General features: G+C 45.6%; 1 protein-coding gene across 1 annotated transcript in view; it reads left to right on the forward strand.

The window, feature by feature from the left end:
- The window catches only part of SPINT1 (serine peptidase inhibitor, Kunitz type 1), a 33,999-nt gene extending 18,379 nt beyond the window's left edge, over window positions 1-15,620 (forward strand). The window contains exons 3-11 of the mRNA XM_075927118.1: window positions 4,806-4,957; window positions 6,291-6,426; window positions 7,429-7,599; window positions 8,258-8,284; window positions 8,644-8,769; window positions 10,103-10,153; window positions 12,782-12,952; window positions 13,869-13,925; window positions 15,073-15,620. Of these exons, the coding sequence (XP_075783233.1) occupies window positions 4,806-4,957; window positions 6,291-6,426; window positions 7,429-7,599; window positions 8,258-8,284; window positions 8,644-8,769; window positions 10,103-10,153; window positions 12,782-12,952; window positions 13,869-13,925; window positions 15,073-15,269 (1,088 nt within the window). The 3' untranslated portion in view covers window positions 15,270-15,620. The remainder of the gene's footprint in view (window positions 1-4,805; window positions 4,958-6,290; window positions 6,427-7,428; window positions 7,600-8,257; window positions 8,285-8,643; window positions 8,770-10,102; window positions 10,154-12,781; window positions 12,953-13,868; window positions 13,926-15,072) is intronic.
- The last annotated feature ends 1,008 nt before the right edge of the window (window positions 15,621-16,628 follow it).

Here is a 16,628-nt window from a genome sequence, read left to right on the forward strand (position 1 = left end):
ATTGATTTAATTAAATAACTTTATTTTAAAAAGTTATTTTTTTTATAACCTAACATAGATATTTTATAGCCCACAGACATTATCTTCACAGTTACAATACACATAAATAAAGAGAAAACCAAAAGTAAAATTTGAACAGTTCAGTCCACACAAAATTCAATAAGAAGAAACTGAGGAAACCCAAAAGCTTAGGTTTAGTTCACCTGAGTGTCTTTGCTCACCAGATCTGCACAATATGCTGAATCTGAACCATCTTCCCTCCTGTTGCTTGTAGGAAGCCTCAGCTGGAATCCAGGCAGACTCTTCCTCTGCTGTGATCACTACTAGCCAGACAGCTAACTAATTAACCACTCAGATAAGTCACTTAAAGAGAACTCTGTTACAAGAAAATACAAAAACTGAGAAACAAAATAGAAATGACTCTTTCCCCATTAATACATTTAAAGAAAAGCTGAAATATCACACTAGCTGAGAAAGTTAACTGGAACAGTTTGCAGCAGTCCCTGTCTACGGGGGTCTGAGCTCCCAGAGCCAGAACTGAGCTGAGGTGCCTGCCCACCTGGCTCTTAATACACTTTAAATGCAGAGCTGCAGCAGGGGTAGGTCCCGGACCCGTCGCAAGCCAAAACTGAGCCAGGCTGCTGGCCAGCCTGCTAAGAATTTGCTGGCAGGGAGAGGGAAATGCGTGTAATCTATAGCATTAACTTATAAGCTTTTGCTTATTGGTTAATCTGGTAATCAACTATACTATTACATCCCTATTGGAATAGTGATAGAAATGTAGCCGTGTTAGTCTGGGGTAGCTGAAGCAAAATGCAGGACAATGTAGCACTTTAAAGACTAACAAGATGGTTTATTAGATGATGAGCTTTCGTGGGCCAGACCCACTTCCTCAGATCAAAGATAAAAAAATTTGATCTGAGGAAGTGGGTCTGGCCCCCGAAAGCTCATCATCTAATAAACCATCTTGTTAGTCTTTAAAGTGCTACATTGTCCTGCATCCCTATTGGAGAGCAGGAAGAGCAGTCGCTGCAGCGGCAGTGACTGGAGCCCTTGGCCCTAAATCATTGCTGGAGCACAACGCAGTGCTCCTGGCAGCACTAAGGCTAGTGCTGCCCCCAGTCTTTAGTTTGTGTAGTCTGTAGATTTCCTGTCCTTTTGCCTAAGGCTCTGTATGCAAATGGGCCTACATGCTGAGGCATGGCCTCACAAATAGCCAGACAGGAAACTAGTTGGTTTTTTCATTCTACCTGAAAGGAACATTTTGCATCCTCACTAGGGATGCAAAAACACGGTTAAATATGTAACTCCTAAAAATCCTAGCAGTTACCCACACTGCAGGCTCTGCAGCATAAAGCTTATTCTGCAGAGCCCATACTGCAGCAAGTTCGCCAGCAGCCAGCTTATAGTATAAATTGGCTCCTGGGGCAGCAGCTGGTTCCCCGGGAGCCAGTATGTAACTAACTGTTACAGATAAGCTGATGCATTATCAGTTAGTGGTTTCACTCTTACATCCCTACGGTTCACCCTTGATCCTTGGTCTGGTGCTACTCAATATTTTCATTAGTGACTTGGATAATGAAGTGTAGAATATGCTCATAAAATTTGTAGATGACGCTTAGCTGGAGGGTTCGCAAGCACATTGAAGGAAACTATTAGATCCTATTAGAATTCAAAAGGATCTAAATTGATAAATTGGAGATTTGGTCAGCAATCAGGATTAAATTTAGTGACGACAACGTACTCTAGTTAGGAAGGAAAAATCAAATGCATAGCTGCAAAATGGGGAATAATTGAGGTACAGGCGACGACCCCGGCACTTATGACCTAACTGGTTCCTGGAGAACCATCGTAAGACAGGCCATCATAAGTCGAACCCTTATTTTCCATAGACGCAATGTTATAAATGGGGGTTGCATTCCTGGCCCGCTTTGCCTCCTGGGAGTTGTAGTCCCCAGCCCACTGGGCCCAGAGCCGGATGGGGGGCTGTGCTGGGTGGAGGCGGCTCCGTGTGTCCTGGAGCCAGCGGTGCGAGCTGTGCCCAGAGCCAGCCGGGGCTGCAAGCAACTGGCTGACCCTGTGGTTCGCTGTGCAGGTGGGCTTCGGAGACCACGCTGGGCTGGAGTAGGGGGGTCGTAAGTTGAAAGGTTGTAAGCTGGGGGTCGCCTGTAGTTTCTCTGTACTAGGCATGAGTGAGGCATCTGCTGGAATACTGGGTCCAATTTTGGGTACCAAACTTAAGTCCAGAGGAGAGTGACCAGAACGGTGAAAAGTTTAGAAAACCTGACTTAAGTCCAGAGGTTAAAAACTGGGAATATTTAGTCTTGAGAAAAGAAGATTAAGGTGGGAGGGAAGACCTCAATAAGTCTTCAAATATGTTACAGCCAATAGGATGGAGATCAGTTGTTCTCCATGTCCATTGAAGGTTGGAGGAAAAAATAATGGGCTTACTCTGCAGCAGGGGAGATTTAGGTTGGATATTAGGTGAGAAAACTGTCACTATGGGTGGGTCTAGACTACAGGGTTTTTTCGAAAAAACTTCCTCTGCGTCTAGATTGTTGCTGCATTTTCTAATGTAAATTAAAAGAATGCGGCAATTTTTTCGACCATGGAAAACCTCCTTTTACGAGAATAACGCCTTTTTTCGAAAGTGCTCTTTTGAAAAAAGGTGTTATTGAATGCGAACTGTGCTTTTTCTAAAGAGAGCATCCAGACTACCTGCCTGGGTGCTCTCTTTCGAAAAAGTGGCTCGCTTTTTCTAAAGTACTGGCTGTAGTCCAGATGCTGTCTTTCGAAAGAGGCTTTTTCAAAAGTATCTTTCGAAAAAGCCTCTTTCAAAAGAGGTTTGTAATCTAGATGTAGTTTATCTGAGGATAGTTAAGTAAAGGAATAGCCTACCAAGGAATATGCATAAATTGTTTTTAAAACCTCCAATGATGGAGATTCAAAACCCTTGTCTGATAGGGTGATCCAGCTACTTTAGATCCTGCCTCAGAATAGGGGAATGGCACTAGCTGACCTTCTGAGGTTCCTTCCAACCTCACACTTTTACAAATTATTTTTATCAAATATTAGGTGGAATAAAATTGGAGTGGTGCATTTGACTAAAGGGATGTCAGTGTCACTTATCCAGACTGCTGTGCATGGCTTTGTGCTCAATTTCCCATCAAATATTTTAATACCACCAAATGCAAGGAGTTATGTCTAAGAAAAAAGAATGTGAGCCATAAGTACTGGATGTGGTGGTGGAAAGAACTTGAGTATCCATTGTAATTCTGTGGCTAACAGGTTAATGTGATGCTTTGCTTTTTAAACAGGGGATTGCTTAGTGGTGAGGTGATAGTGGCAGTGTAGAGGTTCACAGAGACTACTAGAATATTTTTGTCCTGTTTTTCTGTCAACACTCTTAAAAGATGTTGGGAGGGGAAAAAAGGAGATGGCTCAAAGAAGAGCTGAAACGAATTGTGGTCTGGAAAATGCATCTCACAATGGGAGACGTAAGGAGCTTGATTCTATTTGACTTATTGAAAAGACGGCCAAGAAATGACTTGGTCATGAGAAACATTTACTCAGGAGGAAGATGCCTTTAATGCCAAAGGAATATTTAATTGAATCTAGTCCGCAAAAGACATGGCAAGATCTAATAGCTGAAACTCCAATCTAGAAAAAACTGAAAATAGGTGTAAATTTTTAATAGTGAAAGTGATTAACCATTGGAATAGATTACTAAGTGATTTGGTGGCCTGATCCTCCCTCTGTAGTAACCATTTACAACACAGTACAGCCTGTTCCCGACTTATGAACTGGTTACGGACCAAGCAATTGGTCGTAAGTCAGTTCGTTCGTAAGTCGGACCCCATTGAGTTACACATGACCGTGCTGTTCGTAAGTGCGGATTGCATGCGTAACTCGGGGTCCGCCATTTACGACAGCTTTGGTCGTAACTGCGAATGGTTGTAAGTCGACCGTCCACAACTCAGGGACCGGCTGTATAAGGCTTTTCTAGCTGGATTATAAATCAAGACTGGATGATTTCATAGATTGTTTGATTTTGAATATAAATTATTGGGTTAAGTTTTATGGCCTGCATTCTGTTTTTACAGGGCCTGTTCTAAGGGTTAGGATTTACTTTTGTCTCTTACACTTCCCAGAGTCGCCTTTTTTATCCGGATTGTGTTAGTGACGTGAAGAGGTCCTTGGGATGGCATTTGTACTCTATGCAAGATTTTTTTTTTTTTTTTTTTCAAGGAGGGAGGTTATATTGGAGACAATATGAGTTTTGAATGGAAGCATGGAATACGTGAATTATATCACCTTTTTCAAAACAGTTATTGAAGGGCATTAATTGGTATAAGATTTGAACTGATTCCTTGTCTGACACCAACATTAAATTGTGTGCACACGTGTGTGTGTGTGTGTGTGGGAGGGGGATGTTCCCCAGCTGTAGGTATAGTTCCGTTGTTGCTTCTTCCTACAGGTAGACTCTCTCTAAGTAGTTACAATTGGCTCGGACACTGCAGTATGGATTACTGACTCGTCACATTTAATAATGGAGGAGATAGTTGAGGTAAAAGAAATAATTCTGCTCCAGACCCTTGAAACTGACCCGGCGTTCCTCGTGTGCACTATTTCGCTGTCTTAGAGTGACTTGCTTACAAACATATTACGATAAAAAAATCTTCTGTTTTAGTGACTGGAACCTGTATTTATTCAGTCTGAGACACTCCCATCCTCTTCCAGATTGAGACAAGACCCCAGTTCCTCTGCTTCTTACCTAAGCCCTTTTTTTGCCTTTTTTTCTCCAGATGATAAGCCTCCCATAGCCCGGGTTGGGATGGACATGAAAGTGCAGCCTCAGGAGCCAGTGTTACTGAGAGGTGCAGAGAGCACAGATGACCATGGGATTGTCCGTTATGATTGGAAACTTCTGCTTGGTGACACCTCTGTGGTGCTGAAGGTAGGGAACAGAATCAATGCAGCTTTGCTTGCCCTGAAGGTCATGCAACCTTTTTGGTGTAGACAGCAAGTATCAGAATCTTATGAGTCACTTACTTTTCCCTTTCCTCTGATATTGCAGCTAAATGTCTGCTCTTTATCTTGCCTCTCTTTGGACTGAGTTAGGGACAGAGGAGTGGAGGAAAGAAGCTGCATCAGAATGGCAGTTTCCTATCCATATGCTATTTTATCTCTTCCTCTTTCCTGTGCATCCTCTATATTTTGTTTCCCCTCTGTCTTCACTTGGTGCTGTTATCAGTTCGTGAGCTAAATTTTCTCCTCTCTATCAGGAGACTCTCAGCGCAGGCAGTGAACAATCCAGCTGTGTGTTTGTGTGATGTCTGTTCTATTTGGCTGGAAGAGAGAGAGAGAGGATCATATCTAAAATGCTATAACTACCCCTGCTGCTTAGTGTGTGGTGTTGAGCTAGGTAACTGACCCATAGTTCGGTTCTCCTATACCCTGATTGCTAGCCTTCTCCCCTGCAAATGGGCTCGCTCGTATCCCTGAGGCACTTCCCTAAAGCACTGCTCCTCTTCTCAGTGGGCTGTTCTCTGATTTCATCACTGTTTTGGATACGTATTTCTCCCTGTTCGAATCCTGAAAGGCTACATGAGCTAATTTAAGCCAAGGATCAGGACCGATTGATGCCAGCTTTCAGATGTGCTGGCTGGTGTGCCCAGAGACCAGTAAATGCAAGGCAACAACTGCTCACTTGAATGTCTGTCACTGAGGCATTCTTTACATAAGGCTTTATCACTATGCTACAGATGGGGAAACAGAGGCACGGGGTTGACTTTCTCAAAACTGCACAACAAATCCATGGCAGAGCTGGCAACAGAACCCATGCCTCCTGACTCCTGTTTGGCTAGAAGATCTTCAGGGCCTGTAACACTACTAGGAGTACAGTACTGGCAAATCTCAAGGATAGTGCCCCAAGGACACCAGTATCTAGATGGGGCCTGTTAGGGTGCTGAGGTTCTGGTGTTATCTCCCTCCCCTAGCACCTCAGCAGCCAGAATCTAGCCCATAGAGGTAAAGAATCCCAAAGTGTTTTACAAGATGACAGTATGTGGAAGCCTATTTCAGGTGTAACTAAGTGGCTCTTCTGATGATGCTGCAGAAGGGGAGTCGGTGTCTTCTTACCTTCCGTTAGATGGACAGGCGGACACACTCACTTGCTGTCTGTCTCCCTCTCTCCCTTCCCTTCCCCCTCCCTCCCCCACTCCTCCCCTCCCCCCGCCCTTGGTTTGATGTGCTAGCTCCTTGTATGACGTTGTTTTTCTTTCTCAAAGAAAGATAATGATGAAGTAGAGCTCTCCAACCTGCAAGAAGGTGTGTACGTCTTCCAGCTCACTGTCACAGACAGTGCTGACCAACAGGACTCCACCAACATTACCATCACGGTCCTGACAGCTGAACAGACCGAAGGTGAGTTTACCCAGATAGACCTTTAAACTAGAATCTCCAGAGGTCCCAGCTAAGCTAGCTTGCTGATAATCTATTAGAGCAGCAAAGTATGTTACCAGCATTCTTGTGGAGGATGATGGACAAGAATACCATATGTTAGGGGGACTGGAGGCAGGATTACTGTATGTTTTTTCAGATGAAAATTCAACCCACCATGTCTAAACTTCATTAGTGTAAGATCTTCCCATCCACCATGCCTGTCTCTGTTTCTCCAATCCCCATGCAAAACTTAACATGTGATAATGAACTGACTGTGTGTGTGACTTTGCCCTTTATTGGATGGGACCGGAACTGCTCAGCTTTATATCACAGGCCTTAGACTGCTAGCTGCAATTTTCCTTTAGCGCAAGTAAGAACTTGTGCTTTTGGAGGAGGAGTACCTGGGGGAGGGAAGGTGTCTATGAAGTGCCAGGTTCCCCTAGTGTGCGTGCAGCATAGTGATAGCTATCCTATCAAATCCTAAATAGCCATGGATTTGATACTTGCTACAAAGCATTGTGTCTGATAAGCAAGATGTTCAGAGTTGTGTGTCAACAAGGTAGTGTGAGTTCTTGGTGGCCATTTGGCACCAGTGTGTTAAGCAGAGGTCTCCTCCCTCCAATCCCGTACAACAGTAAACAAATTTCTGTAGAATGCCGACAGGAAAATACTTTCAGGAGGAACCTCCTTGGACTGAGCTCAAGATATGTGCAGACTTTGGGAGAACTCTTTCCTCTGCCTTCCCACAAGCCACCAGTGCCAGTCCCTGCCCTTCATTTGTGGCCATGGAGATGGGAGAATTGATGCCAAATTAGCAAGGTCCTTGGTAGTAAGCATAACCTGCAGTCATCACTGCTGGTCTAGCTCATCTCCTGATATTTCAGCAAGTCCAAGCATCCATATTCCAGCTATGGAGTTGAAGTAAAATAAGCCCTGGCCTCGTATGCAGCCTTTTGGCATTGGGGTGTCTTTCTTACATTGCAGAATTCTGCTTGGCACCTAAAAAGGTGGGTCGGTGCCGTGGGTCATTTCCCCGCTGGTTCTACAATCCAGAGTCTCAGCAGTGTGAGAGATTCACTTTTGGTGGTTGCAAGGCCAACAAGAACAACTATGTCTGGGAAGAAGCGTGTAAACTTGCCTGCAAGAATGTTCAAGGTGAGTCCATCTACAGAAAACCCCCCGAGGTCAGTGTGAGTTGATTCCATTGATTGGCATGCACTTGGTATGCTGGTTAGTCTGAGGTTTGTATCTAATAGTCCAGTGCTCTTCACCATGGTGTGAAAAAGTTCGTTCAAGGTCTGTTTACTACACTTCTGTGGCCACTGACTAGCCTTCAAAATCCTCTTTCTGCCACCTCTACATGTAGCCATGGAACAAGATAACTTGGCATGGAGGAGTCAGAAATTCCTCTTTCCCATAAAATTCAGCTTTCTACTTACACCCGATAGCAGTAGCACAGCCTTTAAGAGCCAATCAGCAAAGCCTGCAATGTGATGAATTCATGGTGCCTCTTCCAGGCCTTTGAGCTTAAGGAAGGGGCAGATGAATGGAGATAGGAAAGAGCTTGACCATCTTGGGAAGGAGTGAGATGGGAGGGACTTCAGAGCAGTCAGTACTTTTCCCAGCTTCCCTCCCCACACAGGCCTTGGCCCTCCTGTAACATGCAATATAGGATTCTGGTAAACAATCAAACTGTATATGCTTGTTCCAGGGAGCCATTGCGCTAGGGTAGCCTTACTTCCTGGGTGAGGCATAGACAATATAGAACAGACTCTGATTCACCAAAATGATGTAACTTTATTCTTTTCTCCAGGTTCTTCTGGAGAGCGGGCCCAGCCAGGTAGGTTTCTCATACCTCTGTTTAATGTGCAGTTTGTTCAGTAAGTGTGAATGAGGGGGTAGGCAGGGGAGGAGATTGAGGCTAAAATCTCATCTCTGTGGCTTTATGGCTAGCACTTCCAAGTCTTGAAAGGGGAACACATTTACTTCCTGGGAAAAGATGGTATTTTGCTTCATTCCACACTGACTTCCTTGGGAGTGGCATTGATGGACTTTGAAGGAAGTACTGTCAGGCTTCCCATGCACCAGGAAACTCCCAGGTTGGCACAAGCACTTCACAAGGTATCTGGGTGCCAGGAGGTCAGGGATTTCTGGTAAACCTCCCCTCCTCCAAAGCCAATAATCTTTCTTTGTATACAGTGTGCAATGGGAGCTGCCAGCCATTCCACTTCAAATGCAAAGATGGCTGCTGCATTGATAGTTATCTGGAATGCGATGAAACTTCAGATTGTGCCGATGGATCAGATGAAGCAGATTGTGAGATGTGTAAGTACTTGGATGTCTGCGGCCAGAGCTTCCCGACTTTAGTGCCTGAAGTTGGATACATCTCACTTGACACTTGTGGATCCCATTTACTTAATGCTCATTGTAGCGTAGTACTTTGGTCTGCTAACTCAGTCTTATCCCTCACCGGTAAACATCTTCCCAACACTGCCCAGTCACTAGTATTTGTGTTCCAACACTGCTGATCACACTGTTCTTGACTCTCCTACCACCTGAATTCTTCCTCACACTCTCTCCTTCACAGTCTACACTTTTGTCTGGGACCCACAATATTCTGTCCTGTCCTTTTTTTCCTTATCTTATCCCTGAGCAACCTGGTTTCATGGTTTCATGTACAACCTCCAAATATTCTTTGTCACCTTGACTTCTCCTACGCTACATCTATACTGCACTATCTCTTCTGCAAAAGCTTATGCAAATGAAGCACGGATTAGCATATTGCTGTGCTTCATTTGCATAATTAATTAGGGACCCTTTTTTTCGCAAGAGGCTTTTGCCCAAAAAGGAGCGTGTATACGGCTCCTTTTTGTGCAAAAAAACCCCCTTGCACAAGAGCCGTTCTTCCTGAAAAAATGAGGAAGAACGGCTCTTGTGCAAGAGGGGTTTTTTGCGCAAAAGCCTCTTGCTCAAAAACGGCCCCTAATTAATGATGCAAATGAAGCATGGCAATATGCTAATCTGTGCTTAAGCATAAGCTTAAGCATAAGCTTTTGCAGAAGAGAGGTGTAGTATAGACGTAGCTTTAGTCTTTTAAACATTGCAGAGATGTCCTGCTAACAGATGTGGCACAACACTGAACTTCTTAACCTCCCCCTTGCTTCTTGGTCATGATAGATAACTCCTGGGATCTCTTCTGTTTTCCTGTCCTACAGCTTGCATATATTCTGTAGGTCCTCACTTTGAGATGCTCAAGAAAGAAGTATTGATTTTAAAAGCCTGAAGTAACATGACCCTCACCCTCCCCACCTTCACTTGGGAGGCCATTCCATAGCAAAATACAACTTGCTGTCAGGTCATATTTCCTGATAAGGAACTTTCCCTTCCTTGACTTGATCCCATTATTTTTATTAGTCACAATTCCATACATAACTCCTCTTCCAGCTTGACTTTTTAAAATTATCTTCAAATATGTGTGGCCCTTGCTTTATAACTTCTTTTCATGCCTTATATATGATAACAGCAGAAGGGAAAAGAGAGCAGCTAGGTAGTGTCCCACCAAGACCTTTCTCTTCACATACCTTGAGAGGAGTTTCTTTCATATTTGAGCCGGAGAGTGCACATTTCTATCCTATGAGCTGTTTCTTTCTTTTTGCAGATGCATTGGAATTCAATAGACTACGGAAAATCAATGTTACGACTGAGCAAAGTATGTATCCTGAAATGTTACTTTAGCTTTCTTCCATGTATTTTCCTAATGCATAGTGGGGAGTTACCTAGTCCCAGAGAAGGACTCTTGCCTAGCATAAGCCAGTCACTGCCTGACCAATCCCATTGACACTGGATCTAAAATTGTTTTCTGAATCTATTTCAACATTGTTCATTTGCCTGAATATAACATATGGAGATATACAATCTCATAGAGCTGGAAGGGACCTTGAGAGGTCATCAAGTCCAGTCCCCTGCCCTCACAGCAGGACCAAGTACCATCCCTGACAGATTTGCCCCAGATCCCTAAATGGCCCCCTCAAGGATTGAACTCACAGCCCTGGATTTAGCAGGCGAATGCTCAAACCAATGAGCCATCCCTACCCCCTAACTGTACAGAGGAGGCATAACCAGAGTAAAATGCCTTAAACAAAATAAGCAGTGCCATGTTCCTCCAAAAAACTCCTACCCTATTCTCCCCATTCAGTAAGTTGCAAGACACTCGCTGCATCTCTGTCTAAACTTGGGACATTTAATTGCATGCTCAACTTTGCAAGAATTTGAGTGTGTGATTCTAGTACCACACCTGATGCCTAGACCACAGCCCTATGCCTTCTGGTGTTTATATCTAGTTACTGTGGAGACTTATGGACGTGTGGCAGTTCTGCTTGGCAATGTCCTTCTTATAAAGTGATCTTTGAACACTTGGCAGCCAGGTCCTGGTGCAATGTTAGATGGATGAGAACCTCAAGATTAACTTTGGACTCTTTTCTCCCCCCCCCCCCCTTCCTTGTGTTCAAATATCCATTCTAACCTACCAGCCACGGCTCTTGGGCTTGTTAGCTCTTGCTCATTGCAGTGGTTGCTCTCCTGCTCTGTGGAAAGGGGAGAGTTACCCTCTTTAAGCCTCCATGCTTTGGGCTGTCTTCACAGGGAAGTGATTCCAGAATAAGGTGGGGTGTGAATTTAACATGCTAGAGCTATTCTGGAGTAGCTGTTGCTGTCAGTTCCTTTTGTAGTCAGGTCCTTACTGAGGGGAGGGGGCACTGGAATCTCTCTTATGATGGGAGCCCCATTCGCTCCTTCCTGCCTCTGCTAAAATGCCCTAATCGGCTATGTTCCCTCCCCCACTCCCTGGGCTATGAGAGTTGCCAGTGCTGGAATTGGTTGTCAGTTATATGAATCGGATGTTGATGGCCTTTGCTCACTCTAGGACAGGGGTTGGCAACCTATGGGTCACAAGCCAAATAGGGCTCACGAGGGAGGCAGGGCTCTTCTGAAGCTTGAGTCCAATCCCTCTTCCCTGGCTTCCCCTGCAACAGGGAGCCCTGTGCTGGTGCTACTGCAGGCCTGGGCAAAACAATCCAGCCCATGGTCACAGCAGGGAGCCCCCAGGCAGACTCCCCTGCTTGCCTTGCCCCTGCATGCCACTCAGAAAAGCATCTGCTCAGCCATTTGTGCTCCACAAACTGTGAGCCAGGAAGGGAGCAGGGAGTGGTGCTTCACGGCTGCTCCCATGCCCAGCACAATCCCATTGGCCAGTTTGTGGCCAATGGAAGCTGCGTGTTTCAAGAACAGAAAGTGCGCGAAGCACCAATCCCCCTCCTCTTAGGCTCCTATTCACAGAGCACATAGCCCTGCAGCCTGGGGTGGGAGCCAGGCCAGGCCAGGATCCTGAGAAACATTCTGGACTGCTGCTCTGGAGTCTCACTGGTAAGTCTCCCTGCCAGAGCCTGGCTCTGGCACCCAGCCCCTCCCTTCATCCCCTGTGCCCCCTTCCTGAGCCCATGCCTCCTCCCAGACCCTGCACCCCAATCCTCTGCCCCAGACCACAATCCTTTGCTTCTCTAGGCCACAATCCAAACCCCTGAACTGTAATCCCCTGCCTTAGGTCACAATCCAGACTCCTGCACCCCAGTCTCAGGCCACAACTGCCTCTTTCACCCAAATTCAGTGGCCCCCAAACCAAAAAGATTCCCCACCACTGCCATAAATAAAGACAATGTTGAAACCTTTTGTGCTGGACATAATATTTTACCTTATTTAAAACCTGAAGCCTGGCCAACAAGCCCCCAGTTGGGGCCCAGCCCCCATCTGCCTAAAGTAACATAACACTCTTGGACTCCCCACACACCAACCCTGAGCCCATCATACACCTGAACCCCCTGCCCTGAGCTCCTCATACTGCCACATCCCCAGTCCTCTTGCACCACAACAACCCCAGTCCCCTGCCATAAGAACAACAGAGGACAGCATGAATCAAGCAGGGTTTGACCAGTTACGATATAAACTTCAAGGAAATGCATGAAAAGATGCAACAACAGAAGGCCCACTAAATATTAGTCTGTGAATACAATGTTTCATTTATGCTATTATTAATCATTATCAATAATATTAAGTTGTATATTTTTAATCATGCAAATGGGTATTCTTATACGGCTCTTTGTGGACCACTTGTTCTGAATTTTGATGTAGTTTGGCTCTTTGGTTTGAAAAGGTTGCCAACCCCTGCTCTAAGAAATAGGTGCCACAAAGTGTCTTGGAGACTGAGCAGTGGCACATGGGGCGCTGGAGGAGTTGTACTGTATAAATGTGCTGGTTGAGCCCAACACCTGTTTTGCTTTGCCAGGTCGCTGTGTGGATTTACCAGACATTGGGCTGTGTCAAGATAGCATACCCCGCTGGTACTACAACCCGTTCACTGAGAAATGTGACCGCTTCACCTATGGGGGTTGTGAAGGCAACCAAAATAACTTTGAGGAAGAAGAGGAGTGTCTGAAATCCTGTGAAGGCATCACAAGTAAGCAGGGATCTTATGGGGTGAGGGAGCCAGCATCTCTGCCACTGTGAAATCCTCTAAGCTAAATTCTATGGCTCCAAATAGGCCGGAGTTCTGCAAAACATGAGTTGGACCCTTGCTCTCTAATCTTGGCTTCTCTCCACAAAATACCTCATTCTGTCAGATTGCTCACACAGAGTACCCAGAAAATAATACTCTGTAGTAAAAACTACCCAGACACCCTCCTTTCTTGAGCTCCTTTACTGCTGCGAACTGGAAGAGCATTTTGGGTATTGACATTCAAGGTGTTGGCTTTTGGCTGGCCTGCCAGAGAAAACTCCAATAGCTCTTGAGGTTGGAATAAAGTGGTCTGGCAACTGTATCTCTTTTGCCCTCTTCAGGCTCATCATGTTGATACAGTGATGCAGGAGGCTAAATGAAATATTGGGTAGCGGAGACGCATGCCCCAAAACTCTGGGCCCTCTCTGTAGAGACTGTTGGTTCAGATGTGCTAAAACATGCATCTAGAGTTTTACATGATCTAGTCCAGATTGTGTCTTGTCAGAGTGTGGGGGGCCCAAAGAAGGGATTTCACTAGCCTGTGTCTGTAAGGAAGCAGCTTCCTGGTAGAGAGATTCCTGCTCTGCCACTTCTCTGAAGTGTTGGGTGGATCAATACCTCCTGGTCCAAGAGTACACTTTCCCCTACACAGGCTGTCAGAAGGGACTCTCTCCCCTCCCCAGAACCATGTATTTGTAGAGAAAGAGAGAAGCAAGGAATGGACAGTTATGCCCTACCTGGGTTGAGGGGGTGCTGGAAGGAATACTCAGGTATGCAATTTGAATCCAGCATGAGACTGTCCTGGGAGGCTGGTGTCTTCCCTCCATGATCCCAGCTCTCTTATGAGACTGTTGTTGGGTTTTTTTTCCCTGTGCAGAGGCGGACGTGATTGGCCAGAGATGGGGAGCACATGTAAACGATCCAGTTGGTTTGAGTAAGTAATAATTCTACTCAAGTGTCATATTTGTCACAACCTTTCCTTCGCACTTTCATGGCGTGTATTTCACTTCATTATGGGGGAAAAGAGGCACAACACATCTAACGTAGGAAGTGGTGTGGTCTGTATAAGACAAGGGAAAAAGATCTATGCAACTGCTTCCCTTCTCTCACTCCTGTGTGACTCAGTTGACCTCCATAGTTACACAGGGGTGAAACAGGAAGAAGAGACATGAGCCCTATAATCTGTAGGCTTCAAACAACAGCAGGAAAGCCTCTCTGCCCACCCTCTTAGCCAGGCTGGAATGTCATGCTGTAACCTTGATAACTGATAGGTGAGACACAGTTGGGTATTTGAATAATGTTGGTTGATGTGAGGGCGGGGTTGTATGTGTTCAGTGATACTAAAGCTCCTCCCTACAATTGTAATGAGCCTGAAGATAAGTGTCTTAAACAACTCTCCTGTTTTTAATGTGATTTGCCTGTTCATCCATCCCACACCTGTGCTGACTGTTTTTTACCAGAGTAAACTGCTCCTAAAATGACTCTTCTCCATTTCCAAAGCCCCCCAGAATAATTGTTTCTTTCAGACTTGCCCCTGTCCTCAAATTCGCCACACTTAACTGACTTCGGTGCTGGTTACATTAGCATCACTGGAGACTGATACACAGAACAGCTATAGCTTGGGTAGTAGCACTACAGGTTTCCTCACACTCTCCTGCCAATCTATCTTATCTGGAGGAACTATCCCTTTGGGGTTCCTTCTCTAAGCCCAGTCATTACTTAGCCTCCCCGCAGAGACTCCCCTTGATGTTGAGGAGAGGCTTGGTTGTTTAATATGAATGCCCAACCTCCAAGTAGCTGAACAGCCTTCAGATGATGATAGGTTTGAGAGCTGACTCAGTGGAACTTGAACCATGACCTGGAAGCGAAAAGCTCTGTATGGTCTGACCAGCCCCTTATTGATCATGCTTTTTCTTCACCTCTACCTGCTCTGGAGCTGAATATCCCACTGTCCTTATTGAACATTGATACAATCTGCTTTGCCATCACCAGGCAAAGGAGCTCTGTACTTCTTGCTCATTTTTGCCTGTTAATGCCACCACAGAAGCAGTAGAGCTTGTAACTGTGTGTCCCCCTTGCAGGTGGTTTCGAGGTGGCTATTGCAGTGGTCCTTTGTATCTGCATAATGATAGTTCTGGTCATCATTGGCTACTTCTTCCTGAAGAACAGAAAGAAGAACAGCCGGCGACGCCAGCCTGCCACTGCTACCAACTCAACCCTCTCTACTACAGAGGACACGGAGCACCTGGTTTACAACAGTACAACCAAACCCATCTGACCCCCAAGTACTTCCCACTCATCGGGCACAATTCCATATACTGTTTGTGTTAGAAACAAAGGCCTAAGCCTGAAGAACTCTTCACCTCTTTTTCTGTTAGAAGATGTTTGTAGCGTGGCAGTTGGCACAAGCCAAGCCCCATGTGCTTGTCTGCTCCTGAAGCTGAAGGTATGGGGAAGGATTTTAGTTCACCCTTTGACTTTTTTCCTCTTCCCCGTCTCAAGCAATCTAGACACAGCTCTGAATGTTTCTGTGCCTTCCACTCTGTGAGAGTGGCCTTCCATTTTAACTGAAAGGATTTGCTGTATCTGCTGAAGGGGTTGTTTTGACCTTTGTGTGGCATTAATTTTTCCACCAGCACACTCAGGGCGAGCTATTTTAATTTTCCTGTGACATTTACATCTGCCTGCTTTGGGTCTATTCACCAACCTCCTCACATCCACCCCACCCTCAAACCACTTGCCTTAGCTGGTCCTGTCTCAATGCCAAACTCGGGGGTCTCACTGACAGATTTTGGGCTTGTATGCTTCACATGACTAGCCCAGTCAGTTCTGTGAACTGTCACTTTCAAATGATTGCTCTTCCTATGACAGGAGAGGGTGGAACATCTGTTTCCATTGCTGTTTGAGTTTTGAATAGATCTTACAGAAATGTGCAGCTAACATTTTCCCAAACGATCTGCAGTAAGTTTTACCTCCGCCCTTCTTTGTTTTCCCCTCCTCAAGGGTTGCCCCATGTCTGTTTCTCAGGAGGACAGTTTGGTCTCTGAACACTCTTTGCAAACAGGTATATTCTTACTCAAAGTGAATGAGGAGTCCCTAGTTTTCTAGTGAGGCCTGGGAGTTAATGGAACCTCCACCCTGGCATGTTTAGCCTTGCCTCAGCTGTGCTGAGCTACTGCCACCTGTTGGCTGTTCATGGCAAATTCCACCATAGGGAAGGGGCCAGTCCGTGCAGCCCAAGGTACCAGTCCGTGCAGCCCAAGGTACCAGATTAGGTTTTTGGAGGAAGAGGATACAGGGTGAAACGAGCAGTTTCCCACCCAGGCCCCAAAGATGGACAGTGGTGAAATTGAGGGAAGGAGGATGGGCGAGTATGTTGGCCTATTGTCTCAAACTACAGAGGGTACCAGCCTCAGCTCTGGTGAAACTGCTCAGGTGCCTCTGGATTTGCCCAGGTGATAGCCTTCCTCAGTGGCAGAGCTGGGCTATCTGGAGCAGCCCAGTGTTGCTGGCTTGTAACTTTTGTTGTGAATGTTCTTTTATTTAATATTTTGAGGCTGACCACCCCACGCAATGCCAGAGTGCCCCACTACTGATTGATGTACCCGAGAGCTCCCCAATTTGGGCTGTGCAGAGG

This window comes from Pelodiscus sinensis, chromosome 4 (genome assembly GCF_049634645.1).
Source record: "Pelodiscus sinensis isolate JC-2024 chromosome 4, ASM4963464v1, whole genome shotgun sequence".
In the NCBI taxonomy this organism is placed as follows: Eukaryota; Metazoa; Chordata; order Testudines; family Trionychidae; genus Pelodiscus; species Pelodiscus sinensis.